Source organism: Mercenaria mercenaria, chromosome 9, assembly GCF_021730395.1.
Source record: "Mercenaria mercenaria strain notata chromosome 9, MADL_Memer_1, whole genome shotgun sequence".
In the NCBI taxonomy this organism is placed as follows: Eukaryota; Metazoa; Mollusca; class Bivalvia; order Venerida; family Veneridae; genus Mercenaria; species Mercenaria mercenaria.
The window spans coordinates 66,032,302-66,044,470 of record NC_069369.1 but is presented as its reverse complement, the minus strand read 5'-3'; the positions used below and the strand labels follow the sequence as shown (position 1 = coordinate 66,044,470).

The 12,169-nt window shown below is 36.0% G+C and overlaps 1 protein-coding gene across 1 annotated transcript in view; it reads right to left on the bottom strand.

The window, feature by feature from the left end:
- The window catches only part of LOC123546274 (probable chitinase 10), a 35,627-nt gene that overhangs the window by 10,827 nt on the left and 12,631 nt on the right, over positions 1–12,169 (bottom strand). The window contains exons 13-19 of the mRNA XM_053550621.1: positions 11,829–12,035; positions 3,811–3,979; positions 3,377–3,638; positions 3,052–3,161; positions 1,864–1,987; positions 1,274–1,459; positions 496–612 (exon numbers count right to left, since the gene is read on the bottom strand). Coding sequence (XP_053406596.1) covers positions 496–612; positions 1,274–1,459; positions 1,864–1,987; positions 3,052–3,161; positions 3,377–3,638; positions 3,811–3,979; positions 11,829–12,035 — 1,175 coding nt within the window. The remainder of the gene's footprint in view (positions 1–495; positions 613–1,273; positions 1,460–1,863; positions 1,988–3,051; positions 3,162–3,376; positions 3,639–3,810; positions 3,980–11,828; positions 12,036–12,169) is intronic.

Genomic DNA, 12,169 nt, shown 5'->3' with positions numbered 1-12,169 from the left:
AAATTGTTAATATTTCAAATCTATTGGTACCATGGGGTCAATCCCTTATAAAAGAGTTCCGCTTAAGTCGTTTTTTCGGTTCGGTGACATGAGAGGCGATCCATATGGTATTACCTCTCATAAACAGACGCAGTCAAATCAACTCTGATATTATTTTGTTTAACTGAGTCGTATACTTCCAGGTTTGATTCTTTCAAGCCGATTATGAGACTTAGCTGCAGCAATGCAACCGCTTTATGACCGACACCTTTGAACTATTTTTCCTTTAACACCTACCCTGCTAAATTGCTATAATGAATTTGTCCAACTTTCAATTTGGACAGTACCATTAACTGTTAAAAGGGGTACATAACAAAAAGATACTTGCTGAATGGCGAACATGGCAGATCATGATCAGACTACACGGATGTGCAGGCTGGTCATGATCTACACTGGTCGCAAAGGCAGAATCAATCGTGTCCAGCAAATTTTTAAGTATGAAAGAGTTAAGATTACCTTCTTGGTAAAGCTTTTTTCATCATCATAACCTATCCAATGGTCCTCGTGTAGCAAGTGCGGCACTTCTTGATCCGTTTCAACTACTATCTCACCCGAGTCCATCAGCTCGCACACCTTAACAAGTAATAGGAATGCAAAGAATTATTGTTTGTACATGTCCAATGGTATTTATAACCGTTACCTCTTACCTGTATGAAACACTTCTCAAGAAGTATTTTTTACATTTTAAGGTCCAGTCGGTGGTGCGCAAAACAGGATCCCCTCAAGTCACAGAAGTGTCCCTCCATTTCTTTGAAATGACAACAGAAAAAACAGTCACGGCTCCAGTTAACCCTTAACCTGCTAAATTTCTATAATGAACTTGTCCGTCTTTCAATTTGGACAGTACCATTAACTGTTAAAAGAGGTACATAAAAAAAGATACTGACTGAATGGCGAACATTGAGATCATGATCAGACTGCACGGATGTGCAGGCTGATCATGGTCTACACTGGTCGCAAAAGGTGAAACAATCGTGTTCAGCATGATAAGGGTTAAAATCACCTCCGAAAAATATTTTGTAATTTACAGACACCTTCTTAAATGTCTAGAGCAAGTTATTTCAATAATAATATATTAACCTGAAGGCATATGTGTAATCAGCTTACATAAATGCACAAGGGGGTGATGATTAAGGACTCTCAAACAATATGACTATATACTAGTATCCTACTAATATTTAAAGCGTGTTCAAAGGTTCTCTCTATAGTCTAAAAAAGCGTCCATTGAGCATACCTCATAAAACGCCATAAACCCGTATTCTTTTGTATATGGACCTTTCTCGCCAGCTTTTTTGATAGGCGAACCAACATCGTTGATATTTTTCTTTTTTAGTTTGTAGTGCCGGCCGTATGTTGGGAGACCAATTATTAACAGTTCCTTCGGTGTCCCTTGCTGTACCCAATACCTCGCCGCCCATTCCTGTTAAATTATCAAAGAACGGCTTTATCAGCTATCACGTTTTACTTACATACATTCTCAATGCCTTTGTAAGAGGTAGTCTGGTTTATTTTTTCAATTGGCATAGGTAACCTCTACCAAATTAATAAAAGTAGGCCTAAAGAAAAGAAAAAAGAAACGAATTAATAAAATTGTTATAATGTTAATGAGACGGGTTTTACGAAAGGGGAATTTAAAGACTGCTATTAATTAAAACATCTGAATGATATACAGAAAACACAATCATAAGTCATCATGATATTACAAAATGTAGACGATCGTGAAAGTTCAAGATATAATGAATACTGAGGATAACTTTTATGGCGTGTTCAACTGTTTTGTTTTTAGAAACTAAAGGTGGTGACAGATTAAATGTTTAAACGTACCACATTTTTTCTCCTATCGATTCCCATTTCATCTGGTCGTGGGTGAAGTGGGCTGTTGTGCTCCGCGGTTTTTTCCCAATCACCGTGTAAATCATAAGACATCAGATTGATGAAATCTAAATACCTGATGTTAGAAACATGAGTGTTAAAGCAAATCAGATTGACGATCGATATCTAAACATCTAAAGTAAGAAACATGAAGTTAAAGCGAAACAGAATGACGACATATAAACACCTTGAATTAGACACGAGAAAAATAAAGAGCATCTGAATATCGACATCTAAACAAATTTAGTTAGACACGTGAAAGTTGAAGCAAATCAGATTGACGATTGAACACCTAAAGTAAGAAACATAAAAGTTAAAGCGCATCAGAATGACAACATCTAAACACAATAAGTTAGACACGTGAAAGTTTTTAATGACATCCAACTATCTAAATTATATCAGAAACGTGCAAGTTAAAGCATACCGGATTAACGACATCTAAACACATAAAGTAAGAAAGGTCCAAGATAATGCAATCCTAACTACATTAAATAAGAAAGGTCTAAGATAAATCATACAGACTGACGACATCTGAATTCATAAAGTATTATTATTATTATTATACCAGACTTATATAGCGCCCTTTTCATGATAAACACGTTCAATGGTGCTTTACATATAGCAAACGCAGCCACTCAGGGCGCGAAATCCTCTACTAGTACAGACACAGAGCGATCTGACCAGAGGGACAGAGTGAGATTAAGTCCCTAGAATCCTTTTTAGATACATCTTGTCCGGCTAACTTAGCCTAGCTCTTCGCGAATAGACAGTCTGGTTCTTTAACGTGCCCGGTGTATAGCACCAATACACGCGAAGTCATCTTTCCTTGGAAGAACCAGTACAGGCCTCTAAGTTAGGTGGGGGACACTCAAGAGCATCTCAGAAATTTCCAGTGCCTGGACCAGGATTCGAACCCCGGACCTCTTGATTGGCAGTCAAGCGTGTTACCACTAGACCACCGGCCCAACCGGTAAATAAGAAAGGTCCGAGATACAGTACACAAATATGACGACATATGAATACATAAAGTAAAAAATGTCCACGATAATGCACATCAGATTGACCATATATCTCGCTAAAGTAGGAGTGTCGTTGTTCTTGTGTTTACTACTATTGAAATGTACAGGGACGTGTACTTACGCCACCATGCCTGGAATGTCGTAACTCTTGTCAATCTGGCTTTTCTCAGCAGATACTGCAGCCGTCAGTAGAAATCGGGCATCTTCTTTAGCAAACTCTTGTCTCAGGTCCTGAAATGGTATATCTTTAATTATCATGCGATAAAGAACAACACAAAACGTGATCGGTTTTGGTCTAATTTGCTGATAGTTTATATATTTAATATGTATACACAGTTGGTTCTTAAATGGTACATGTATAGTGACTAACTTAAACTTAGATCCGTCGGTCCACTATCAAAATCATTAGACCTATTGGTCAACAAGTATTTTTGCCCGTTACTTACTTTTAAAAGCGAAATAAAGTTTTGCTTGTCCACTTTCTTTCCTCTTTCTTTTCCTATTCCCGTGGGGAATTCCCAGTCCAGATCGAGGCCGTTGAAACCCCACTTTTTAATGAAGTCTACGGCTGTCCGAGCAAACTTTTTTCGCAGGTTTCTATTGGCTGTCATGACAGACATGGGTTTGCTCCCTTGATTGTAACCACCAATAGCAAGAAGCGTTCTGAGTTCTGGATTCTTTTTCTTGAGATTGTTGAATTCCTTAACCCTGTAATTTCACACAAAAGCACTAAGTAATAAAAGAGGATATACGCCTGGCTCTTAATAACGTTTTAATTAACATACATATATTGTGTGAAACAAAAACGGTAATCTTCAGTTATGTCTTAATTTGCGTATAAAATAGAGGTTTAGAAGTGAAAACGTATATATATACTTACATGTCTCCGTCATTAAATTCTGTGAAGCTAAGTTCAGAATTGGAATCTAGTTTGGCGAAAGCATAAATGAGATGGGTGCACAGGTTTGGGTCAATTTTGTCAGGCATCATCCGTGCAGGCACGGGGCGATATTGTGCCCAGTTTGCATAGTAACATACTCGTTTATAACCTGAAAAGTCAAGCATTCCCAAGAAGTAGTAGATTGGGTAATATTCGCGGGGAGTCGTGAAACAGACACTAACATTACGTGGAACAGACATTAATATTACCCAGCATTATATCCATAAATGTGACCCAATCATATCACCTCAGCCATTATGCTACATATTGTACGGACGATACGGAAATACCCAATGTTTCATTATTTCAATATGACAAAATGAAAGTCGCAAATTCTTTACAGCGTCAAAAAGGCTACTAAAATTAAATCGTTGCAAAACAGAGGGAATCTACTGTAGAAATTGTACAATCAGTAAACAAGTGATATTCTGGCATAATGTCAAAATCATATATTCCTTGAGAAAATCCTACTAAACCTTATTGTCGTGTAGAGGTAGATAGTCCATTGCAATAACCTAAGTAATTAATGTAATTAATATATTTAATAGTTAAACATACCTTCTGCATTGGCCACTACAGCACACGCTAAAAGAACCACTAACTTTAGCATTACCGTATTCTCAAAACACATCCGTTCTTGTGATTACGGATTGGAAGAATGTTAGGTGTAGGCCTACAGTAGAAAATTTGCACGTATTGTTTCTATAAGACATATCATTTCTTCGAAAATATACAAAGGACATTTTACTACAAATTTGAAATAAGTGACTTCGAACGGGGGACTAAATTTGTAATGTATTTGAAGTATTTAAAAATGTGACCCTTCATTGTAAAGGAAATGTTGGTAAACGCACATAATTATATTATTATTATTATACCAGATTTATATAGCGCCCTTTTCATGATCAATTTCACGTTCAAAGGCGCTTTACATAGTTCAAATGCAGCCACACAGGGCGCATAATTCATCCTCTACTAGTACAGACACAGAGCGATCTGACCAGAGGGACAGAGTGAGACAAAGCCCCCACGACAGAGAGATCAGAAATCAGATACAGGCTAGTCCGGCTAACTTAGCCTAGCTCGTTGCGAATAGACAGCCTGGTTCTTTAACGTGCCCAGTGTATAGCACTGATACACGCAAGGATTGCCTGGGTTCCTGACCAGTACACCTCTAGTTGGGTGGGAAACACTGAAAAGCGTTTCTGAAAATTCCCGAGTAGCTGCCGGGGATCGAACCCCCGACCTCAGGATTGGAAGGCCAGTGTGCAAACCACTGAGCTATCCGTCCACCACATGTAGATAGCCAAATGGCGAAAATCAGTACGCCGCTGTATTTGCCCTGTAGTGCTTTTTTTACTTTAAATTCATTGCAATATTGAAATCAAATGGCAGGTTTATATTTGACATTTTGGTAAAGTAACTGCACTGTAGAACTATTTATGACACTTTTAACTGAGTTTTCTCAGTGAATCAAACATGACACCACTTTTCTTTTAATTTTTATTTAGAACTTAGCATTTCTCTATCTATATATGGTACAGATGAGGCGAATCTCTTTTAGATGGACTCCCAAGTTATATGTAACAAACTCAATATTACATGTAAACATGTGTAATCACAAAAATTGAAAGATACAATCGAATTGAATATTACCGGAAACACTGGAACTGGAAAATTATTGTAGTTTTAAAAACGGATCAATAAAATTGTCCATTACATTTCGTATATTTGAGCCATTTCTAGGTTTGACACTTATTGAATTAATATCGGAGATTCTACTACCAGCACTATTCAAGCACATCTCTCTAAACGTTCTGACATTTCAGTGCTTTGATTCACACTACATCGTTGTTATAACTTATATGTGTGCATAATTGCATTTTTAATAACATTTTTGTTTATACTGTTAACACGCAAATATAGGCATGAATACTAGTAAAAGCAGCATTTTCCCTCTGAGGAAAATTTAAACTGATCATAAGAAAAATGCAAGTTCTTACTGCTTTAAAAAAGAATGAAAAAAAAGTAAAATAAAAGACGTATTTAGGCACCTTAATTGGGTGCAAACTATTTTTAATTTAATGTATAAAAGTACTTGCTTTATTTCCAAAGACTGTGATGAAATCAAAGACTGTGCTGAAATGAAATGGCAGCCTGAATGGAAAGAAAATCCCTAAACACCTAAAAATGTTGATTTTTTAATTGCTTCTTTTAAACAGTAAAAACTGAGGTTAGCCGAACAAAAAGTAACTTGTCAGTTTTAAGAATATTTTGTTATCAATATTATTAAAACTAAAGTAAATAAACAAATAAATAAAAAGAAATAAAAACGAACCAAATGAATAGTTTAATCCGTTAGCTTCAATTTCCACTTCTTTCACGATGTCATCTACACTAAATACAAAGTGTTACTCTGCAATTTTCATTTTCCGCAACCTTCTGACAGCGAAGGGGTATATATTTCACGAAGAGGAGGCAGTTTTTCCCCTGATCCTACGATGACAAGCAAATTTTTTTTTCAATCTCAAATTCCTTTAACCGGTATCATGTTACATTTAATTTCGGATAAAAATTCCGTGACCATATACACATCTATATTCTGTTTGAAAGTGTATCTAAAATTTGGAACGCCCGCGCATAATACTTTTGCGTGTTTCAGGCCCATTCAATTATGCGAAAGTTCCCAACTCATGAACCTTGAATAAAATTGATATCTAATTTGAAATAGTAAACTCACGTGTGATATACAATGCTTACTACTGTGTGTTAAATTTGAAATATCGTCACATCCACGCAGTCTCTGTTGGACACTTTTCAAAACTGATTAGTTGATTTAGCTCATTAGAGGTCTACGTGTGGTTGATAAATGTCGTTGGTGTCATACTAAAACGTTATAAAAACGGAGGTTCATGTCGAACAGGCATGTCCAGAAATGAGACCGTGTTTTGAAGAGTATTGTCCCTTGATTATTAAGCCCGTTATATTATATTATATTATTATTATAGTATATTAAAAGAAAGTGCAAATACTGCAGATTACTTCAATAACTTAATAAATATTGTCAGATAATGATGTCATTTTTCAATAGGCGTAAATTGACTGATAACGGCTAACAAGCTGTTTTCAAAGGAGACAATTTCGCCAATAAGCCAGCAAATTGGCTTAGATTTCTGGCTATGGGATGAAAATCTGAAATCCTTTTGAAAAATAAAGGAACGTTATATTTCACATCTACTAGGCCTATCTGAATTAAAATCAAGTAGCTGGCTCGATATTCAGTGCCAGCTCGAAACTGAGCTTTGTTTTAGTATTTTCCACGAGCTAAAACTTGGCATTTTACAGTTTGATTTTTCGATCTCAGAGCAGCCCTTTATTTTAACTTTTAGTCTTCTGGAGGCAAGTGATTCTGCCTTTGCGACCAGTGCAGACCAAGATCAGCCTGCACATCTGGCGTGCAGGCTGGTCATGGTCTGCACTGTTCGCTATTCAGTCAGTAAATTTTTAGTAAACACCCCTTCGAATAATAAATGGTACTGCCCAAATTGAATGATGAACCAGTCCATTTTAGAAATTTAGCAGGGTAAGGGTTAAATCTATTGTTTGATCCACCAGATCCGTTACAGGGATTTTCAAAAATTACGACTTTATTCTTCAAGATCTAGACAAAAACGCTTATTTTATGCTAGTTGGTGAACTACTGAAAATTATCAGCGAGATATTTCTCTACCTCACTCACTGTGCCGAACTTCATAAAAAGATATCTCCCTTGAAATTTATTCTTTAATTATCTTCCCTTGTTTTTAGAATTACTGGTACCCTATGGTTATCCTAAAAGTCAAGCCATACAGGAATCTTGTACAGCCAGAAAATCCTGTATAGAACAAGCTATACTAAGGTTTTCAAAAGAAATAATAGTGTAACCTTCAGCCTACTGGCGGCAAGTGATTCTGTCTTTGCGGCCAGTGCAGACCATTATCAGTCTGCACGAATCATGGTCTGCACTGTTCGCTATTCAGTGAGTAAACTTTCAGTGAACAACCCTTAAAATAATGAATGGTATTGCCCAAATTGAATGATGGACCAGTCTATTTTAGAAATTTAACATGGTAAGGGTTAAAGAGGAATCAAGGAAAAACCTTATGACAGAAAATGTAGATCAAACAGCAGCATGAAATTCGAATTTTCATGATGCCGAATTTTATTACAAGAAATTGCACAAATCAATGCTATCTTAAAATTCAGTCATTTTTGATGAATTCGCCGAATTACCTGGAGTTTCCACCTTTGCGTGGAACTATAAAACGTCTCGAGGTGTGTTCTGAAGTTTTTTACATGATTTTCACATGGTTGAACGAAACCGGCAAATTAAAATCACTCACGGGTCTCTTCCCGGAAGATGTGAAATAATTTGAATTCAAGCTTGTGCTTATAAACGGCGACCACTTTGCTCGAAAGACCCGTGAAAATTCAAGCATCCACAGTGTGTTTAAACCTGCGGATTAAGACTATATGCAAATGAAGACCCGGTTGAATCTCCGCGCAAACTTTGTTGGCTATGAAATATAAAAGGTTATTTCAATATTTGACACTGCAACCGGACTCTTCATTGCGTAGGCTAGAATATATAATTTTATACGTATTACCATGCGCTATTTTTTACGGTCATTTTCTTGATTCTGTTATAGAATTTCATTTTATAAATTAAATTGCCTAAATGATGTAAGACGATACTTTTGTTGTAGGTATTGGGAATTTTAATTTTGTCTTTGTGGGATGTTATTATAATAATGTGTAGGTGGCAAGGCAGCAAAGTTTGATCATCAGACTATAAGGGAGACAGTATTATCATTAATTTTAATTAAAGGGACTGGACTACAGTATTTGGCTTAAATTATCTTTCTTTAAAATGCAAGTTTGGTCATGTTAAGAACATTAGAATATGAGATTTTGTTTTAAACTATTTTTTAAAAATGCTAAATTAGAAAAATCGGAAATCGAACGTAGGCTGCCTCGGCAATAGACTAGCCACTAGACTGATAATAAAGAATTTGTCATGAAATTCAATCTTTTGTTATTTTTCTTTTTATTCTATGTAATAGTGGCTAATGCCAGTCTATTTTAGAGATTTTCTCAGAGAACTGAGTGTAATATTATAAGATATTGGACATAGGGTATAGACTAGATACATTCACAATTTTAAAAACAAAAATTAAAACAACCAATATATCATAGTCTAGGAGCTAGTCTACCTCGGCAATAATACTTTCCTACCATCTTGACCAATTAGTACTTATTAACCGTTTATACAAAGCTTTATGATTAAAGACTGTTGTTTTAGTAATAAGTTCAGTAATTCTGTCGAAAATGTGCTTCCATGGTGTAGTCGAAAGAAGTCCAAGGTAAACAGATCCTTATTTCCCCATTTTATTGCATAAATTGGTGTAGAACGAGCACCTTAATGACACTTCTTCACTGCTAGAATACATTCTGAATGAAATGAGACGGTTTTCATGTTTATTTTCGCAGTTCGAAACCGACAGTATGGGTTTATTGTGCGGACAATAGCAAAAGTGCCATTTTTACGGTAGCAGACCACCACTGACTAGCATTTCATTAGGAACTATTCAACACGCCCTATTTTCTTTTCATTTTTTTTTTTCGTTATTTTGTGATAGAACTTTCATAAAGATAGGTGTAGGAAAAGTGATGTTCTATAAAGATACGTAAATACGACCTGAAATTGTCGTTTTTTATATAAAACAAAGAACGATTTGAATTACTGACCTTTAACCTATTAAATTGTTGCAGTTTAGGCTACACAAGAAAGCGCGAACAAATGTTGGCTCGTCCATAATCAAGATTATCCTATATTTTAGTGCTTCATTAAAAATAATTGATGCTAATATATCCAACATCTCTTTCATACCGTTTCGGAAGTAAATGCGTAGATTGGTGGCCATTTCGTAAAGTTACATCAGTGAAACGTACGACCGTGTGAATAACGTACGTATCTTAAATATGTAAAATGTTTATATCTTCTTCCAATTCACCGACAAAATTCTACCTGAATGAAAGTATCACTTATGTGTTTGTATTTAAACTTTTTATGTAAGTAGCCGACACCAGTAACTCAAATGGGCTGCACTTACAGAAGACAGAAAGCATGATAACGCAATGTACAGAAAATGCTGCAATTTCAAGATCCTCCCTGGTTGATTAGCTTGTCATATGGAAAATATCCATACACTGTAGTCTTATTTGAATGTTAATAGTTTTAGTTGGAGGAGTGCGGACTCGCACTCACGGTCCCTGGTTTCGTAGGCAGTGTTGATCTGTAGATTACAGTTATATATTAATTATACTTGCACACCTCCATGTCTCAGAAATAAGGGATGGTCTTTCATACAGAAAAACGGACACGCCATAACATAATTTACACACCGTTTTAAACAGGCGTAAAAGACAATTTCTCAGCTGTTTTAAAGGAAAAGAAAAGACTCCTAAATACAAGAGATAATTTAATTTTAACAACCTTGGATACAATTTAACATGTTAGACCTTGGATAACAAAGACATTCTTTAAGCAAAACATAAATAAAATGAACAAAAACAAATATAAAAACGGAAACTACAATGTTTCACTCAGACATTTATAATTATAGTAGCATAGACTGAAAATAACGTAGATTCAAATGATAACATGATGAGAATATGTTAGAAAAAGCAACAATAATTTTATTAATTTTGTCAAAACGTTTATAAATAAGATGTCCGCTTTACCAGCGTTCGTACGAGGAATAGATAGCTCTGTGTGGCCACATAACGCCCCCCTCAAGGCACCCCGGGAGTCTATATGTATATTCATCCCGCATTAAGCTCCCAACTTGGAAAAAATCAGACAGAAATAAAAGTAATAGACTAGTAATAATGATAATAATTATAATGAAAATAATACTCCGCTTAAGACCAGGCTTAAATCCCAGCTTGCACAAGAACAAGAAATAAATAGAATTATAACAATAATTGGCAAAATCATCAACTACATCGAAATCAGCGTCAGCAATCTTCTTCTATTTCTTTACATGTCAAGGTACAGTATGGGTATATATCACGGTTATTAGGGGCTCGAACTCTATGTAGGTCAAAAACCTTTGTGAAATATTCGAAGTTGTAATATGTCTAGAAGTCAATTTAATGCCCTTTAGACTTTTAAGATCATGACAGCTGACCGGCAAGCGTGAATTTACATATTTGTGTTCAATTTGTATGGCATGTAATCATAAAAGGCGATACGAAATGAGCGACGGTACGATACGACGCACGGCGGTACGGTTTGTACAACGAACGCATGTCGCGTCATACAGTCGCGCGCTGCATGCTTCAAAAGCCCTTACAGGATTCCAAAGAAATTCTTGTTTATGCGGCAACGAGGACGACACAGACACTGGTATAAAGTAACATTTTGATCTGTTATAAAATGACCCACGTGATATTTCAAACGTTGAAAAAAGACACCAGGAAATTTGACTCTCTGTATTTTTTGTCGTCAAAAATGATTCCTGGTGGATCATATGCAATAGGGCCAAACCAGTAAACCAATTTACCAATATATTTGATAAGATTTGTGACAATGTTTAAACGTGTCAGAAAATGACTATAACGAAGGTGATGACAATGATGACATCGATGACGATGATATTTTGCATGAGTTTAATATGATGTTGATCATGATCGAGATAAGGATCTATAAGAGTAACGTTTATGGGAATGTACACGTTATGGGGAACAAGGTACGGAAAACACTCCTTGGGAGCTTTATGTGGATGTGAGATATGTAGGCCTATAACACCATTTGGGAAGCATTATCCGCAGGGAGCTCTCATGATAGGCCTCACACAGCTCTCTGTGCCGTTTCACATACTACATAATCAAATTAAATGAATAGATATAAATTTATTTCTGTCCTCTTTTAAATCCTTTGAAACATTTCACGTTCATTGGCCAATCACAGACGCCGATTGATGGATTAAATCGCAGAAATTTTCCACAGCTGCCCGGATGTTTCCCGCCATTTTCACACCGGAAGAATCCGTGACAATTTCTTTGGTCTGGATAAAGTCCGTCATCCAGGTCTGCGCATTCATTTCCAAGGCTGATATAAGCTGAAATAGGAAAGTCAGGGTTTTTGCTAAAGGGTTCTAATTTAACTGATATAGTAACAGTTGTTTGTAGATAGATACGAAAGACATGCCAGTAATTTTTGACGCTGTGCATTTTTCTGACATCACATAAATAT